The sequence below is a fragment of the Drosophila novamexicana genome, unplaced genomic scaffold, assembly GCF_003285875.2.
Source record: "Drosophila novamexicana strain 15010-1031.04,08,12 unplaced genomic scaffold, DnovRS2.1 tig00000858-arrow-arrow-pilon, whole genome shotgun sequence".
Lineage (NCBI taxonomy): Eukaryota > Metazoa > Arthropoda > Insecta > Diptera > Drosophilidae > Drosophila > Drosophila novamexicana.
The window spans coordinates 1,027,968-1,047,783 of NW_020824829.1; the positions used below are offsets into that span (position 1 = coordinate 1,027,968).

Genomic DNA, 19,816 nt, shown 5'->3' on the forward strand with positions numbered 1-19,816 from the left:
CTGACGTGAGGCTAATTTAATGCTCGAATCAATTGGAAGGCAGCTGAAAAAATTGCGGTCAACTTTGATGATAAATAATGGCGCCTAATTAGATTATTGTTAGCTGAAGCCATTAGAAAGCTGGCACGTTAAAAATAATATGCCATCATTTTGCCTTTTTACAATTTGATGATAGATTAAAGTAATTAAATAAAATAGTCGCGTGTGGCTATCTATATAAAGATAAACTCTCTTGAGCCAAAAAACGCTTGTCAAATAATTGTTAAAAAATTTTTAGTTATCAGATAAATACTTTCTGACTAAAACCACAAGTTTTTACGATACACACGAGTTATTTTTATGAAAAAACGTTTAGTGGTTATAAAGTTTAAGACTCAACCAAAGACTTAACCTACAATTTTTAAGGCCTGCGGCCAAACCTGGCATATGACGACTACAAAAAAAATATAAGACCTTGCTTCCGATCGGGGTTTTGGCGGGGGTATTTACAGGTCTGCTGTTTGGCATACGGCGTATTTGTCAGCGGAGGGGGGGCACCCAGCAAAGCGCGTGGCCATCCACGTGTGTTGTCTCTTGCGTGTGACATGTGGGTGGCCGAGTGGTTGGGTGGGGCTTGGATATTCATGAGAGACGCCAGGTAATGGCCACAGCAAGTAAATAATAAATTATAAGCAAATACTCAAAAAAGTACATGACATATATACAAATAATTGATAAGGTTGGGGCGTAATGTACACAAAAGTAAAATAAACTTTAAATACATTGAATTCAAGCGAAGCTTAACTTGACAATGCTTATAGCTAAAGAAACATTTGATTGAGTTTTTTTAATTGTATTCTAACAATGAAACACCCTACTCCAATTTAGACTTCCCAATTGTATTCTTTGCATTATCTAACCGAAATTAAAAACATTTTGCTTGGGTTTTTTAGCTGCAATTATGACTTAATTATAACTACAATTACAGCTAAGCGCTGCTCTAACCAGGTTGGCATTACGCAACTTCCCAGCAACAACAGCCACAATTTCAAAACACAAAATACACAACAATACAAATCATCAAAATGCAATAAACATAGTAGAAGATAGAGAGAGAGAGAGAGAGAGAGAGAGAGAGAGAGTGAAATAGATGAGGAGAGACAGAGAGAAGCATCCGATGATGCTTCATTGTTTGCCCCACTTCAGCAGCAGCAGAGGCAGCGGCAGCGGCAGCAACAGCAACAGTATTTACAATTTGCACAAGATACAGATACAATTGTATCTCAATGCGGCCAGTTGGCCAGACCAGGCCACACCAAAGCTGAAGCTGAGGCTGTGACTGTGGCTAGGAGATCTGTGGGTCGGTAACCTTAACCCAAACTGCATATGGCAACAGAAACTGAAAATGAGACAGCGAGAGCGAGAAAGAGAGGGAGAGAGATAGACAGAGACAGAGTCGGAGACTTCGTTTTAGTTTCGGTTCATAAACATATTGAGGTCACTTGTCTCTCTTAATAGAGAGATAATTCTGACGTTTGTTGTTGGAAAATACTGTGGAAAATGCCAAAGCCATTAACAGTTTTCACTATGAAAAAAAGTCAAGTTGAGTGCGCTGATTTCTGCTTTTATACATTTGCTGGCATTTGATGACTTTGATAACAGCAACAACCTCAATAGGTAAAGAGTATCTACAAGTTCTAAGAAATTGCTGCCATTGTTGCTGGCTCAAAAATCAATAACTGACAATGTTGCCCGCCAAACAGGGAGGAAGCCTTATGGCATGTGCCATGCTCCAAGTACCAAGACCCAGACCCAGCCCCTGTTCCAGACCCATTCGCAATCCTAGTGCCAGCCACGGTTCGTTAAGCACAGTGGCACAAAAGAAAATTGGCAAGCCAAATTGCTGCAAAGGTAATTTTCGGCCGAAACAGGCAGCAAAACTGTCTCCAAATTGCAAGAATAACCAATATAATATAGAAATATAATTCGCTCAGGCTCTGCGAATTTAAGTACGTCTGCTAAGTTATTTAAATGGTACCATTAAAATATATATTTAATACACAGTTAGGAATTTTAAACTTCTTTAATCTGTGCTTGAAATTTTCCAAAAACCACGTCACAAAATTATCCACTGTGAACAGTTTAGCTTGTTTTATTTAAGGTTTGACCTGTGTGATGTACATCAATCAATCAGTCAGTCAATATGCATCAACAACTTGTATAGGTATATACAAAATAATACATACACAAAACGAAAGTGAAATTCTTCAGTTTTCCTTTCATCTTTAAACTTGAATACTTGCATTCGTTTCTATCTCTCAGTTATCATTTTTTGCAACCTTATAATATTCCCTAGAAACAGGGCTAACTGACATTCAGAGCTCTGTTACGCACATCGGCCACAACATATGTGCCCCCACCCTCTTGCAGGTCCATTAGTTCGTGCACTTTTCCAAAGTTTTTCGCCTACAGCTGCAATCTTTTGAAAGCCTTTCAAAACAGCTGCATTCAGGTGTCAGAATTTTCGCAGTTAATGCAACTGTCAGCAATACTTACTTTTCGTACTCCTGTGTCTGCATTTGTGTCTTGCGCTGCTGCCCCTTCTTCTTTTTCTTCTTTTAAGTCTAAGTCTTGGGGCATGTGGACGCATTGGCTGTACCGCTGTCATGTTTTGGGTGCAAGTATGGATGACATTTGACGTCGGGGCGTCAGTGTAAGCATTTTTGTGCACTTTTGAGTGGCGGCAGCTGGCGTCTATTTTAGCCAGAAGCCAAACTGAAGACTAAACAGTTGGCGGGACTTAACCGAACCCACGACCGTGCCTCTCTCTCTCTCTCTCTCTCTCTCTCTCTTTCTGTCGCCCTCTCTATGTGTAAACAATTACAGCAGGCAAATAGCGGAAATCACGTTTTTTTTAAATGCTGACGTTCGAGTGGCCAATAAAGGTGACTGCGGCAAAGGCCTGGAAATGGGAAATGGTTATAGGGACGGGCACTAGGTTTGGGGTTGGGGTTGGGGTTGAGGTTGGGGTATTAAGATACTCAAAGCTACGCAACGAACCGCCGATGGGGCCAAACGGAGGCGGACGCAGCTGCCGCGCTTCCGACTGACAACGGGTTGTGCCCGCACTATGGGTGGACAAGACACAGAAGGTGTGCGGAGATTTATGACGTTGCTGGCGCTGTTGCCTAACACGTGTTCTGCCATTTAAGCTGACCCTCTTCAGCGCCTCTCTGTCGCTACAAAAATAAGAAGGAACGCAATTAAGAGAATCAGCTAGAGTATACCCTGTAAGCATATAAAGCTTTAACAACTATGACAGTATTTAGCCTGTGCTGTTGTTGAGCGATTTTTAGCTATAATCCATGATAATATTGTTTTGATTGTAGCATAAGCTTATAGGAATTTGAAAATTTATTGGGCTTAGCGAATCCAGGCTGGATTTATTTCAGCTCAGCTAAACCCTGACCCAGAGCTAGCCAATCCTAAAATCTTATAAGAATGTTACCAAAATCTAAAGAATTTAACATTCGTTTAAGTTGGTCACTCAGAAAATAGACCAACGCTTGGTTAAAGCTCGCAAGCGTTACACGACCCTGCAACCCACATATTTTACAGGGTATTCAAAGCGCAGCAGGTCACAGACATAAGTCAAGTATTGTGTTGCACTTATATTTTTGATGCGTTTTGTTGTTATTGCCACAGCCGTAAACGTGACTATTGTGAACGTGATTTTCATTTGGCCGGTTGTCATGTGGCCAGAGTGTTAATATTTTTATAGACTCGTCCGCCATCGGGTGGCTATGTTGGCCGTATCAAATTCATTTTGATCAATATTCGCTTTTATTTGTTTTGCTTGCATTTCTCAAGAAGTTTTCTCGAAAGTTGTGCGCGCTCTGTTTGCATTTTATAACTCTGCGACGCTTTTATTAGTTTAAGTTTAAGACCAGAGACAAAAGGCAATAACAAACAGTCCAGTTCGGGCTCATAAACTCAAGGCCATAAGGGGAAACGTCAGCCAAACACGTACAATAAATATTTATATACCGCATTATGGCGACAATTTCTACAAGTTTTCGTGGCTCGCTTTGGACTGCTGCAAGTCCAAAAACCTCAAAGCGGCACAGTTCAAGTGCATTCGATTCTTGGTAGGTGTGGCCCAGAGACAGAGCCAGACAGCCAAGACATTTATTAGCCAGCCGACAATAGAGGTTTTTTTATGTGGCAGACGACTCACAAATCAGCTAAAATGTTTATAGAGCTAAAAACGTTATGGCTTTCAGACATGTCTCGCAGCTTGAACTCCGCCTCTAAGTCTCTAGCTTTGTAACGCGATTGTAGCTAGAAAATGTGATTACTTTATCGGACAGATATTCGTTTATGCTTGTTAAAAAATTATTCAATAAGTTTGAGTTATTTTTAATGATTGTTTAGTATAATACATTTTTTGTTTTAAACCTTCTCAAATTCATATACTTTCCGTTTAGTCAAGTCCTTAGCACCTGAGTGCGTCCTTGAAAACCAGCCCAGGCCAGGCCAGCCTGGTCCTTAAGCCAAATTTGATGTCCTTGCTATTGTCAATAAGTCAGCTGCTGCCTGAATCTCTTTCTTTATACCCATTCTCAACAGCATATTCTGGCATTTACGGCAGCTACTTAAACAATGGCACAGAAATGTGCAGGGGCGGGTTGGCTGTCCTCATGATGAATGTGCTGCGCTGACAATTTGCAGTAAAGTGACATTAAAATGCATTTGCGAAATAAATAAGAGAGGCAGCTTTGGCTGAGCGCCAAGTACCCGAACCCTACCCCAACAACAACAACTGAAACCCAGTCAAACAATTGGAGCTCTGACGAAAGCAAAAGTACGGAGAGTATTTTTTAATGGATATCACGTAATTTGAATCTTAACAGCAGCCGGCGGTAATTAGAAACTCACTTCACTCTGGCAACAGCCCCGCCGCCCATGTTCCGCCCCAGCCATTTACCACCCTCTCTTAGGGCCAGCTGCTTTATTTAGATTTCACAGGAGAATCGCTTTGGCTCATGCAAATGTTTCCAATGCTCGCGTCTTATCGATGAAGTGTTCTATTCGCTTTGAACTGAAAGTTTCGCCATAATTCTGATTTTGTCTATAATTTTGTGAAATGATTTATGAGCCACAACATGCACAGTTTTCGGTTTTAGTGCGCGATTTCCGCAAATGCAGAAACTCAAGAGGAAGCTTCAACAACTTCATTTAAACTTTTGAGTTGGCCTTTGACTCGAGCGCGAAGCGTTCTTCAATTTGTGTCAAAATAAAACAAACAACTTGAAGAGATTCTGCCCCCAACCATGTTTCCTGCCTGCCTCTGCATTATTTAGATGAACTCTACAGATGCATTTTTCTCTTTTAGTTTTCTTTCCTTTTTTCTTTTATTTTTAATCGTATGTAGGTCACGGAAATGCTGTCTTAGTTCTATGAGACAAGTGATAAGCGTAGGGGTTGGGAGTCAATAAATTCAGTAAGATTCTTAGAGATACTTAAATGAATTGCATAGAGTTTGGTCTAGTGAGAGACCTCGATAAATAAGTGAGTAATTTCGACAAGAAGGTTGCTGGTTCGAATGCCAGGCATGTGTTTGAATGTAGCTTTGTCTTTGTATCTAGCATATTACTTACTGTGTGCTATCCTCTTATAACAAGAACTAAATCAGAATTAAATATACAGCTTAATGAACTAAATCGGAAATAAATAATATCCCAACAGGTATTTAAAACCTGCTTAGTTTCGGAATTGATGTCCAAATTAAATTTAAATATTTTATGAGAATAAAGTTTATTAGTTATTTTTTGCTATTTAATAGAGCGTGCACAAACAGAAAGCATTTTATCAACTATAAATTAATTATAAACATAAAATGAAAAATATAATTAATTAATGGATATGTGCTCCACGTAATAATTGATTTATAGTCTGTTAATGAATATTTGCAGCTTAAAAGAGTTATGTAGCTTACATGCGATAAATGCACATATAATTCACGGTTCTGTAAGTTCTGTATGAGATTTAGCACTTGTCAAAGTCAAACAACTCTCAAACTAATTAACTGAGCATTTGGCTTGGGGGTGAGAATGCGAAAGATCAAAGTGTTAATAGTATGCAAAATATGTGACCAATTATGAATTACAAGTGGCCCAGACATCAATTTTCAAGTCAAAACTCAAAGGCAACGCCCACGTCAAGTCGAAAAGAAATACATAAAATCTGGCATGAAAACTGAATTAAAGTTCAGGCGAAGTGCAGTTCCAAGGCAAAAAAAATAAATGAGAGTTGAGTTATATGAAACAAGAAATGAGTCGAAACGGGCGGACGACAAATGTTGCTGTTGCGGTTGGATATTTTTAGCAGGCAGTGTGTGTGCCAGTGTGTGTTTTGAAAAAGGTCTCTAACTCGAAAGTGTGGGTGTGACTGCATGCGTGTGCGTGTGTGTGCAAGTGTGTGTGTGAGCATGTGCTGTCGTATGTTTTAAATTGGTTTCGCTTGCACAGATGTTGCAATATGCAAACAAGCGGAACAGCAGTCGCCAAACAGCCACAAGACACAAGGTGCCAAGCATTCTGCCAGAGTTGACTTATGAGATACCGAAAGGGAGAGCATGGGAGAGAGAGAGAGAGAGAGAGAGAGAGAGAGGGAGAGAGAGCGCGCACCGCATGCTAAAGTGATTCACAAGTACTTTATGCTCTACAGTTTTACTAGGCAAGAAAATAAAAACAAAAAAAACAACGGCTGATAAAACATTTCTTGCTGCGCAAATACTAAAAAACAATAAACAAGAGTCTCTGATACATGTAGTATAAAAAAAAAAGAAATAGGAAATTTGATTTACAACTTATTGCTACTGATTACTTAATTTCACTTGCTTGCGGCTTTTGTAACTGTCACTGCCCGATAATAAACCATAAGTCAGCTGCCTCTGACAAGTAAGCCTTACAGCATTGAAAGATAATATCACACACCAGCCGACAGCCAAAAGCAAACCACCCTTCAAAGTGTGTAATGAGTGCTTATAATGTAATGCATAGCAGAAACAAACAAATATGTTTATATTACTAGTCTAGTCTAGTGTTACATGACTTTGCCCGGCCAAAGTATTTTTCATTTTCATTTCCACTCAGTTTTCCGTTCGATCGCTCTATGAGACGTTGCATTCCCTTGTAGAGCTTTGCAAATAAGCTGGAGGGACTCACATTTGCGCCACTCAGGGGGGTTAGACTTCTCGAAAGGTCTGAGCTCTTTATAATTCCAAAAGAAACCCGGCGTTAAACGGTTAAGGAATACACGCACAGAGCCGAATTGAAAATACAAATGCTTAGACGGGCGAGAATTTGTTTAGTTGGGGTCAAGTCGAAATCCTCTTGCGAAAACTTGTTAATCTCAATCTCTCGCACCACAAATCGTACGCAAACTGGGGTAAAGTTTTATGCGACTTGGCTGTCGTGTTTGTGGTTCGCATTCCGCATTTTCGCATTTAATTACCAATATAATCCCTTGGACACAAGTGCAATCGACATGACAGCCTTGAAAGTTTTGTTCCTTTGCCAATTTGGCTCAACAAAATCATTCGACTTGCGATGGTTCTCTGCAGCCTGCAGCTGACAGCCGACTCATGAGCCAAGATCCAAGTCGAAATCTACTAATAGGGCCCCAATTGCCAAAGTAGTGCGTCGGCGAGGGGTTGTAGCAGGGGCTTAGAGCAACGGGGGCAGTTAGCAGCTGTGCGTTTGCTGCCTGCCAGTGTCAGTGATTCTTAACAACTGACAGCACAGCTTGGCGACATTTACAAGTACCCACACACACACACACACACGCACTCGCACACACAGTTGAACTACATACGAAAGTTTCGCCCTCTGTACTTGGCAACACTTTGAAAACGAGCGCCGTTCAGCAAATTGAAATGCGTGTATTGCAATGAGGCAATCATAGAGGGGGTCGGCAGGGAGTGGAGCAGAAAGGGCAAGAGGGGTGACGATGGGCTCCATTGGCAAGCAAGTGGCGCAATTCTAATTGAAAGACGGGAGAGTTCATTTGAAGTTCTTCGGCGCTTACAACACGCTAATTGCTTATGGCCATTTTTTCCATGTTTTTTTCGTAATCAGCACAACAACAAAAAAAGAAAACAAGAACAACAATTTTGAACAACAATTATGCACTTTATAAACTATAAGCTATTATAATAGCATGGCACTCATAATTCTGAACAAGTGCATAAATTAAGCGCGTAATCAGTGCACATGTCCGTGCTACCTGTTACACCTGTAATTTTTTCTGTCATTTCTCTTGGTACATTTTTGTTGTGTTTCTATTGCCTTTGTTGTCGTTGCGATTGTTGTGCAGAGTTCAACGAAATGCATTAAAGCCAACGGAGCGCATTAAAACGCATCAAAACCACTCAAATGTTAAATGAAAACTTTTCAGAAAACAAAACCCCATTGGTGGTAATAATGCCAGCAAAAATGCCATTGCGGTCTACAACAGCCCAACGCTGCACTTTTGCAAACAATTTAATGCCAATTCAATTTGCTTAACTTTAAATTTAAGCATTTGAAATTTATTATTTCATATAAAGAGCGGCAGATATATGGGATTTAAAGAGTTAGGTATGGCTATATAAATATTTAATTATATGACAAATAGTATTATTTTTTTTGTTATTACATTATAACAATTGAGAGTATAGAATTAAGTTACTTTTAAATCAAATTAAACATTTTCGCATTGGTATCAAAGAGAATTAAATTTTTGGCAAATATTTTTATTGCTATTATCACTATTTTAATTATTAGTATTCTTATTATCATCATCATTAATGTTATTATTATTATAACTATTACAATTATGAGTATAAGATATAGCTGCAAACTTTTTATAAAAATTAAAGTTTAAGCATTTGGTATCAGCAAAAAGTATTTGGTGTTAAGGCAAAGATTATTATTACTATTATTATCAATTTTTTATTATACCCTTGCAGAGGGTATTATAATTTTGTCGTGAAATGTGTAACGCATAGAAGGAGACATCTCCGACCCCATAAAGTATATATATTCTTGATCAGCATCAACAGCCGAGTCGATATAGCCATGTCCGTCTGTCCGTCTGTCTGTTTCTATGCGAACTAGTCTCTCAGTTTTAAAGCTACCTTAATGAAATTTTGCAGAAGTCCCTCTTTCTGTTGCACGCAGCACATATGTGAAAACCAGCTGGATCGGACCACTATATCATATAGCTGCCATAGGAACGGTCGGTCGAAAATTAAGTTTTTGTATATAAAAACATTTTGTTTTTCAAGATATCTTGACCAAACTCGGCATTTATTAGTTTTACTATGCTCCTCATATATATGCAAAATCCTATTAGATCGGACCACTATATCATATAGCTGCCATAGGAACAATCGGTCGAAAATTAAGTTGTATGAAAAAACATTTTGTTTATCAAGATATCTTGCCCAAACTCGGCATTAACTATTTTCCCTGTGCTTCTTAGATACGGGCAAAGCACTATAAGCATTATGAAAAGGTTGGGTCTGCAAGGGTATTAGGCGTGCCGAAGATAGCCCTTCTTTCTCGTTTTTGTTTAATTTATTAATTTTATTTAAGTAATATTATGAATTTTATGTATATTATTATTAGAACTATTATGATTATGAGAATTATTTTTGTTATTCGAATTATTATTGTTATTCGAATTATTATTATTATTAGAATTATTATTAGTATTAGACTTATTATTATTATTAGAATTATTATTATTATTATTATTACAATAATGACTATAGGAGTATATGAGTATAGAGCTGTGACCTATCAACATGAGATTTGGATAATTCATCCATTAGTTTGCATGGTATCCTCTGATACCAACGACTTGCACTAGCCTGAAACTCGAACCCTGACTGTGGGTTCAGTTTTCTTTTGAGTTTTCTATCCGACAATTTTCTAATACACTCCATGAAATTACTATTTAACATCTCTCGTAAACCTTTTAATAATACTTTTATTATAAAACTCAACCACAAAAGACTTCCTCTTGGCAGCAGCAAAGTATTTTCAGTTCACTTTGCATACATTTTTGAATGAGTCTTCCTTATATAATGTTCTGCTCATGAATAAAGTGTGTTGTGTGTAGCACATGTCTTGAACCTTAATGTCGAATTATTGCTAATCACATTTTAATTGCCGGCAACTGTCTTTGACTTCCTCCTCAGCTCTTTGGCTGGGCATCCTTTGGCGTCTGTTTGGCTTGTACCTATATAATTTCTTAGTTCATAAATCTCCAATCGACTTTAGCGTGTGTTTAAAGCAATTTGTGCTTCCTCTGCCCATTAGGCATGTCAAATGCACATAAATTAAATATTTATATATTTTATTTTATTTATTTTTTGTTGTTTGTATTCAAGTGAATAAGGCAGCGGCAAACACTCGTTTGTAGATAAAAGCGAATATAACAACAACAAACAACTATCAAAGACTCGTATTGCAAAATCTATTATCATTCGTATCACGTTTTTTGTAAATCACGTTTTGATACACAAACAGACGAATGTTTATGTGAGTGCACTTATGAGTTTGAATTTATACTCAAATAAATGTTGAATTATTTGCAGTTTTTTGCTTTATCTGCGCGGTTTTAGAGTGTGTTTATTTAACGGAATTTATGGAAGGCTGCTTTAATTGAATTTTATTTATTCTTTTTCGATTTTTGCAATTTACGAACAGAAACTGTTGATTTATGGCGCCATTCTGCAGATAGTATTTGTTTAAAAGATATGAATAGCAAGGGGAAATCGAAAACCCAGATATAACATATCTTTAGTTAAATATGGAAATGCCTTTTTATTGAAAGCCAGCTAAAGAAGCTTAAGTTAGTTCTTTTATCATGCCCCGCAAACATAAGTCGTGCTAAGTCTGGGAAAATAACTAAAAATAGATGCACCTGTGGATCGGACTGAATGAGAAGCTTAACCACTAAAACAATAAACAAAGAACTTATCAAAAATGCATGAAACGCAAAATAAATAAACTAAAAATAGCACGCAATCCTATATAAAAAGAATAAATTAAATGGGGAAAACAGAAAGGAGAAAAAACAATTAAGACGCTTTATTTATTTAGATGGGGAAAACACTTTGCTCAGTTTGGCGATTGGCCAAATTGTACGAAGCGTAATTTTATAACAACAACAATCGCTTTATATAAATAAACAAGAAGAAGTGCCACAGATACGGCGACAAGCGCAATTGTGACAACAACAACAAGTTCTTATCGAAAAATATAAATAATTAATACGTGTAATTAAGGTGAAGTGAATAAGATGGACAAATTTGGCGTACAAATTAAAGATTTCTCTTTAAATGTTTGATAGCTGACAAATAAATATTTCCACTGCCAGCAGAGCTTACACAATAATAATATTGTGCAAGTGCACAAAGTTTGTGGCTCGAACTCCAATCCTTTTTTATTAAACTTTTTAAATGCATTTTAAGAGCAACTCAATTTGTAGATATTACCAAGAAATGCGACTCAGACACACCCAACATAAGTTTTATCTTTGATATGCACACGTCTCGCACACTCGCACACAAATACGCACAACAAATAAACCCACAAATGAACAATACAAAAATTGAATACCAAATTCAATTTTTGCCATTTTTCACTTTTATTTTCAGCGTTCTCTTTCGCTCACTCGCACACGCATCCGTACACTCACACGCACAGTGGGACACATACACAAATATTTACTGCATATGCGCTCTTAACACTTTTGGCAACAGCTACAGCGAACAGTCAGGGTCATTATCCTAAACGGGCAGCGTGCTCACTCAATGTGGTTGTTGGCTTTTTTCTTTTGCCTGGCTCGTTTAGCAGTCGGCTGTTGGCCCAGTCGGCTGCCCACCGACTCTGTCCGCATTTGGCCGCATGCCCTGCACTCCTTTCTTCGCAAGCATCGATCGCTGCCCTTGTCCTGCTGGTTAGCCACATGCCAAGAGCAACTGCAACAGCAGCAACAACATCAGCGAATGCTGAAATAAAATGCAACGATGCATGCAAAATGCGCAATGGGCCAATCGAAAAGACATTTTGGCAAGACCTAGGCGAACTTAAAGGGGCGCTACACTAGCCGGGATCTGGGCGAAACTTATAAGCCAAATTACTGCAAAAAGTATTATTTAAGAGGTGATGATTGAATACACAACTATTTATTCTCATTCCAAATGTAGTATATAGCTAGTAGTTAAAATATACCTTGCACCTTTTAACTGGGATTCGAACTCGCAACCTTCACACAGTATTCTTTTATGTTGTAAAGAAATTTAATTAAACTGAGATGTTTGACTTACCAATATGATCAAAGTCAGGTAGCGCAATCTCAAATAACCAACTGCTAAGTAACCAAGTCACCCATACGCACACACACATACACACACACGTGCACGCACAATGAATTATGCGACCATAAATAGGCGTCAAAATAAAGTTTTGTATTCAATTGGTGGAATCGCCGGGTCTTTGGCTCACTTGGTTGGTTGAGTAGACTGCTAAAAACCGAGTGCATATAAAAATTAAATAATATGATGGCCAGACGTCGGGGAGGGAAATAGAGGTATAACAAGTAGGTGTCCAAGCTGATTCTGCTTGTCTGTTTTTGTAGTAAGTAGAACTGGAACTGGTTGCCTGCTCCTCTTTATGTGGTGGCCAGTGGCTGTTGATGCTGGCGGCTGGTGGCTGGTGGCTTGCTGAACCACTTTTCAGTGTCAGCCGCACACCCACGAGTCTTTCGTGCGGCCTCTTGGCCACCCATTTGCCATGGCACTAGCCCTGGCAGCACAATATAAAATATTTAAATGCATTGCATTTCCCTGACACAGCAGGCAACAACTAGGGATCTAGCAAAAACAGGGGGAGGGGAAATTGGGGCATCAGGCATATTATTAATGGCAACGCCTTTGCCAGTGGCATTGGCCTTCAGATGGCGCTTGTGCGCAACGAAATGGCCAAAATGCAGGAAACTAGGGAAATCGCCATTTACTTAAATTACTGAACGGGTCGGTCTATAGTTGAAAATAAATATGATTTGTATCTGATCCAAAAAGTTTATGGCAAGTGTTGGTTTATTCACAGATTCATAAAGTGTTAACGGTATGTGGAAAGTCAGACTGAAATTTAGCTGCTTAGTTGGGATACAATAAATGAACATAATAATGGTATATGATGATATATGACAATAAAATTACTATACAAATGTTGTATATTCTGCTAGATCCTTACCTCTCTTTGTCCTGCCTTATCCTTAATCGTTGTGAAATACTTCTAAGTTCCAACAGATTTTGCTTAGAGAGAATTTAACGCGAACAAGAATTAAACACGCAATATAAATAAGTATTTGTATTTAGGGCTTTTGATAGTGAAAGCCTTATTACTGTTCAATGCAGCAATTTGAAAAGACTTTTCAGTAGGTAAAGAGGAAATTGAAACACTTCTGATAAGACGCTTATCAGTGCGGAAGGTATTCAAAATAAACAGTAATAAATATGAGACAATTAATATGGCCGCTTATCGCCAGCTAAACGAGCGGCCCCACACTTTTTGCCAACTAGGCGGCCATCGATTTCAACAATTCGTATTTATGGCTAGAATTCTCATATGGAAAATACTCTCTTAGCCCACAACTGTTTCGGTTGTTATCGTTTCAGTATTAAAACGACTGTGGTTAGTGTCGGACTCGAAGAAACAAATGTTACAGCGTTCTTAGAGACGAAAAGTGCTTGTTAACCGGGAAGAGCTGTGTGGTAAATAACAGTAAAGAGATCTCCGGCCAGGTTATGTACTGCCAAGAGATGCTGCTGCTGGCGTGCCTAGTGCTGCTGTTGGGTGGCCAGCCACATTTGACATCCACCACAACGACGACCACTTTGGTGGCGGCCATGACCATTGCCAATCAGGATCTGGAGCGTTACTTTCGGCCAGCTAATGCGACACTCGTGTTTAGCAGCCTAGCCGAGGAGCGCCTCTCCGATTTCTATAATTTCGCCTTCCTCAACTGGTCGTACGTGGACAGCGAGAATATTCCCTGTGAAATTGAATTTACGGACGAAAAGGCGCGCTACGGCGAGGGCAGAGTGCTCAATGTCACAGGTCGTCTTATTCATATTAGCACCGCCGATGATATTAGCGATGACTTTGCCTGCACACCCTATATACGTGGCACCCTGGGTATGCCGCTGCCCGAGAAGGGCGTTTCCTGGATAGCGCTGGTGCGACGCGGCCGATGCACGTTCGAGGATAAGGTGAAGCATGTGTATCAGTATAACGCCGCAGGGGTTATCATCTACAATGACAAGCAGGTCATGCAGCTGGAAAAGATGCAGATCAAGAACAAGAATCGTAAGTTTCATCCGCTGAACGCACTACAGTTGCAGCATTCTCACCACCATCTTCGTTTTGATTACCAGGTAATATTGCCGCCGTGATAACCTATCAAGCGATTGGACTTGATCTGGCCAGCACTGTCGATAAGGGACACAATGTAACTATTTCCATTATCGAAGGACGTCGTGGCATCCGAGCTATCAGCGGCTTAAATCGGTAAGTGCATTAAAAAACTATAAAAAAGCATTACAAAGGGTAATAAATATCCAATGGATCGAGACTTAAATGTGGAGACGCCGGGGTTTGAACCCGGGACTTCTCACATGCGAAGCGAGCGCTCTACCACTGAGCTACGTCCCCTTGAAAACGGGTTGTGCAAATTGCCGTAGTTATGCCAAGTGCACCAAATCTCCATACAAATATAGAGGCACTGCTTTTTTTTAATGGAGAACAAATATACTGCTTGCTGGCTTGTGAAATATTTTATTCATACAATCGACAGTAATCAGGGATAGAAATATGATTTTTAAAAAGCGAATTGTGTTTGATAAATTAAAATTGGGGTCGTATTAAACAGAAAGTAAAAAATTGATATGAAACAAAAAATAATGACAATTCTCTATGGAGACGCCGGGGTTTGAACCCGGGACTTCTCACATGCGAAGCGAGCGCTCTACCACTGAGCTACGTCCCCATATAACGAATAAGTGCAGAATGCTTCACTTACGCCAAGTGTCATACAGCCTTTGGCAAAAGGTGTAAGTACTGCTGTACTTGTATTTATATTGAAAATAATCATTGCACTGCTTCACTCTTCAATAAAAAATCGCAATCCATCAATAAACTGCTTACATGCAAAACCAGAAGTGTGCCTTAATCGGAGAATAAAACGAGCCGGTCCCAGATTCCGAGTCTTGATTATTTAATACGTTGTTTTGCATAAGTAAGCAATTATAAATTTTTCAAAAGGGTAAAAAAAGAACATTACACTTGCTTCGAGCACAAATGGAGACGCCGGGGTTTGAACCCGGGACTTCTCACATGCGAAGCGAGCGCTCTACCACTGAGCTACGTCCCCATGAAACCTATTTGGGACAAAAATTGCTGTTCAGCGCGAACTCTTGAATTGGAGTCAAATTAAGAGCTTTATCGATTTAAAGTTTGATTAAACTTCATATGAATACATATATTTATATACACCTGTAATTAATGTTCATTTTTGCTCTTTTCAGAACCTCCGTTCTGTTTGTCTCGATATCGTTTATTGTACTCATGATTATTTCGCTGGTATGGCTTATCTTTTACTACATACAAAGATTCCGTTATATGCAAGCAAAGGATCAGCAATCGGTAAGATATCAACTCTTAAATACAAAATCATTTGCTTACGTATATATATTAATATAACTGTCACAATTCAGCGCAATCTTTGCTCAGTGACAAAGAAGGCCATTATGAAAATACCAACCAAAACGGGCAAGATGACCGACGAAAAGGACTTGGACAGCGACTGCTGTGCCATTTGCATTGAGTCCTACAAGCCCGCTGACATAATCCGCATTTTGCCCTGCAAGTGAGTCAAGAATTGAATTGAATATTGAGTAAGTTGACTAAGATATGAGTCTGTTTTAGGCACGAGTTCCACAAGAACTGCATTGATCCGTGGCTGATCGAGCATCGCACCTGCCCAATGTGCAAGCTTGATGTCCTCAAGTTTTATGGTTATGTGGTGGGTGATCAAATCTATCAAACACCCAGTCCACAGCATAATGCGCCCCTCGCATTGCCACCCACAACGGCAGCTGCTGCTGCTGCTGCTGCTGGTGCCGCTCCATCCGCTTCCGAGGAGGTGGTGCCCGTCATTGTTGTGGGCCTGCCGCAGCACAACATCAGTAGTTTAAATCCTAGTGCTATCAACTATCATCAGCGTAGTCCTAGCAGTAGTTACCACCAGCAACAGTCGCTGCTGCAGCAGCAACAGCAGTCACAGCAGCAGCAGCCTCAACAGGGTGGCTCAGCTGAACGCGAACGCGGCAGACGCAACTCGGCACCGGCGACAATGCCGCAAATAATTTGCACTGCCAGTCGCCAGGTGACTGACGTATAAGTCACCCGGTAACTGATTTATTAGTAATCCTCGTATCTATATAGTTACGCTTACGTATAAAATCATTTATATATTTAAATTTTACATTCTACGTGCTGCGTACTTACCATGTAAATATGCGTGCAGCGGTGCGCCCTACTGCTTTCGACAAGCAGTGCAAAGCAGTGCAAAGCAGTGAACGCCGTGTACTTAAAACGCTGAACAGCAGTCGAGCGAAACTAACGGTAACTCTGTGGAAAAACATTCAAAAGGAAATGTATCTTGAAGATTATTAAACTATAAGATACATCTCCAATTGGATTGTTTAACAGCTCTAATCAGCGTAGTCTGTAGACACAGAACTGAAGAAGAATGCCCACGCACATTGAAAAAAAGAAAAGAAAACAACATAAATATCGCAGATTTCTAAGTTTTATATTTAAGTTCTAAACTTAAGCGTACCAATTGTCGATAAACAAAAAACAAATAACGAAAGAAGCGCAAACAGAAATATTTACGAGTACTACAATAACTACTATTACTATAAACTATGTATAACTATGTAAATGTATTATTATAATTCATAAAACGCGTAGCCGTAGTAGCTGTAATATTTAATGCAAGATAATTTGTAGCAAAATCAGCGCCTGTTTTGCTAGTCAATAATGGCAATGGCTAAAGCCTCGCCTCAAACACGTACTATACATACACATACAAGCATTAAACACTCAAGTAACACTCATTCACACACTTAAACATAATGTCGAAGGTGCCAAAGTATTTGCTTTTAGCTTTAGTTGTTCAAATTGAATAAATATACCGATAGTTATATTATTTATTTTAATTTTTCTCGGTTTTTCTCTCTATGATTTCGCAGTCCATTTAATGGACGAATTTGAATTCGACAAACATTATTAACCAAAAACATTTGACAAGCTGGCAACTTGGACGAGCTTAAGAGAAGGCTACTTAAACACTTAGCACAGCTGCGTTAATGCTTGATCCTTAAAACGGATCCTTAACTATACGAGAGCACAAATAATAATACGAGTATATGTGTGTATATAAATATGTACTTAGAAATGAGTTCCAGGGTTTCGGAAAATTGCTTTATACCTAAGAAAACATATCTGCGATCCAATGCCAAAAAAGAAAAAAAAATACCAAAAACCAATTGCATATTAATTTTATTTATTTTTAGTTTTTCCCATTTCGAACAATTTATCGCCAGGAATACTCCACAAAACCAGAAAACTGCCCGCTAAGCATAAAACAAGTCAGAGTTAAGAAGACGTAGGGCCTTAATTAGTTGTCGATTACAATTACCAGATATGTACTCCATAAATATATATACCATATAGTTTTTGCTAACACCTTAAACAAAACGTTGACTCAAGCATATTTAAGAACCTACAAAACAGAACAAAATAAATTGATTGAATTTGAAAACGCTTCGCTTGTTTGCCATGTAGATGCCGTTGAGCTTCTAGCGCTTGTCCAATCATCAGTAGATTTGCCAAGGGACCGACTTCGGAGGACCTCCTCGCTCGCTCCATTGATTCATGGATCTGCGCTTTCAATAACTTCTTTTCGTTTCAGTTTTTGGGCAGTGAAGAGAGCATATTGGAGTATGAGCCGGCTCGAACTGCCGGCAGCTCCAATCCCCCACCAGCAGTTGTTTTAGCCCAGGAACCAGCACCGGCTCAAGCTCAATCCAGCGCTTTGGTCGATCTCATACAGAGCCGTAACTTTGTAATAGATTTCCCGCGTGTCTTCGTCCTGAACAGCGGCAGCGTGGTGGGTGCCCGGGAGACGCTGTTTCCCGCCCGTCTGCCGGAGCGCTCCCAGAGTTCGCTGTCGCTGAGACAAGCGCGCGACTGGATGACCCAGATGAGCAACAAGCTGGAGGAGCAGCAAGGACTGAGGCGTTTTCGCAAGGACGAAATGCAACAGGTGAGTTACTTTTACTACAAGGAACGATTCCCTAAGCACTCTTGTTCTTACAGCAACTGCTGAGTGCTCGAGATTCTACACGACAACGGCGCTCACGCTCCGCGGATGGAAGCTACGCAACCGGTTGCTTTGGTGGACAGCGGCCATCAATAAGTCAGGGACAGCCGCCAGCGGTTCATCAACCTAGGGTGGATCCAGTGCGACGCACTAGCTCCACTCATGGGCTGCAGCAGCTCACGGATGCTTCGTATGCTCAGTCGCGCCAGAGACAAAGAGAAACCTTCGACTTTGCACGCACTCGTCGCCGCTTCATGCGGCGGGAGGACGACGAGATTTCCTTGCAATCGCTGCCTAGGCGAGCCGCACCCTTGCCTCCTGGCATGGTTCCACCAGCGCCAAATTTGGCTAATCCACAGCGAGAGAATGACAACGCTGAAGCTAGCGACTACATTACTATTCAGGTTAACGGAGAGGGCGTAGATCTTAATGAGTAATATTTAAAGGAATGTCGCATATGTAGATTTGTAAAAAGTATTCTGTTTAGTGTGTAAACTTGTTGATATCTATATCTATTTACATTCCCTGTATATTAATCACAGCAGAAAATAAAAATACTGTGAACGAATCAATAAAAGTTGCTTAGGCTTGCTGCAACCCTTGGTCGGATCATTGAGATTTGGTCGAGTTATGGATATAAATAAAATATATTGCTCTTGACATAAAAGTGACCATAATTCGGCTGTATCCGTGAGGATTTTCCAAAGACTTGGTGCGTTAGGAACGAACTGCACCACACTGCATCAAAAATTACGGGGGTCATCTAAGGATCAAGGACAGCTCCTCCAAGTCCTGGATTCTTAGATGACCCTGCAATGTTTTGATGCAGTATTGTGCAGATCGTCCTTGCGATCTTAACGCACCAAGTCCTATGAAAATCTGCAAGGATATGGCCCAGGTTTGGCTACTTTTGTGAAAAGAACACTCTATTTTTGGCCATAACTGGCCAAATCCTTAAAGATATCGGAAGGATATATCTTTTTGAGCTCGTGGGAGGCAGGACTATCGATTGGCATTCAAGGATTTCCAGCATTCGACTAAAATGTCACCAAAATATTTTCCAAGGGGGTTAGCCAAAAACTCTAAAAATCCGGGCTAATTTCGCCATTTCGCCAATTTCCTTACCCTTACGAATTAGCAATAAAAAGGACGAAAGTCCTTCAAGCGACTGAAAAAAATGCCGATTTTCGAAACACAAAAGTGCGTTTAACTCGGCTATATCCTTGCGTATCCTGTCGAGTCATGTGGCAATCAAACCGAATCGTCCTTGTGGTTGCCGAAATATCGAAGAATTTGTGATGTTTACCTGTTTTCTTGCGTTTCGCGA

The 19,816-nt window shown here is 39.8% G+C and overlaps 1 protein-coding gene and 3 non-coding genes across 7 annotated transcripts in view; 1 reads left to right on the forward strand and 3 right to left on the reverse strand.

The window, feature by feature from the left end:
• The window catches only part of LOC115764497 (protein goliath), a 40,128-nt gene extending 21,089 nt beyond the window's left edge, over positions 1–19,039 (forward strand). For 2 of the 4 annotated variants that reach the window (XM_030707585.1, XM_030707584.1), the window contains exons 3-9: positions 13,718–14,408; positions 14,477–14,609; positions 15,626–15,743; positions 15,815–15,966; positions 16,026–16,122; positions 18,079–18,432; positions 18,486–19,039. In XM_030707585.1, coding sequence (XP_030563445.1) covers positions 13,847–14,408; positions 14,477–14,609; positions 15,626–15,743; positions 15,815–15,966; positions 16,026–16,122; positions 18,079–18,432; positions 18,486–18,926 — 1,857 coding nt within the window. In that variant the 5' untranslated portion in view covers positions 13,718–13,846 and the 3' untranslated portion in view covers positions 18,927–19,039. Of the gene's footprint in view, positions 1–13,717; positions 14,409–14,476; positions 14,610–15,625; positions 15,744–15,814; positions 15,967–16,025; positions 17,536–17,680; positions 18,022–18,078; positions 18,433–18,485 lie in introns of those variants that run through there. The other 2 variants (XR_004018031.1, XR_004018030.1) reach the window with 2 other exon arrangements.
• Positions 14,682–14,753, reverse strand: Trnaa-cgc. Its single transcript has one exon. It is a non-coding gene; the product is annotated as a tRNA-Ala (tRNA).
• On the reverse strand, positions 15,016–15,087 carry Trnaa-cgc. The gene has a single exon. It is a non-coding gene; the product is annotated as a tRNA-Ala (tRNA).
• On the reverse strand, positions 15,400–15,471 carry Trnaa-cgc. Its single transcript has one exon. It is a non-coding gene; the product is annotated as a tRNA-Ala (tRNA).
• Positions 19,040–19,816: the final 777 nt, after the last annotated feature.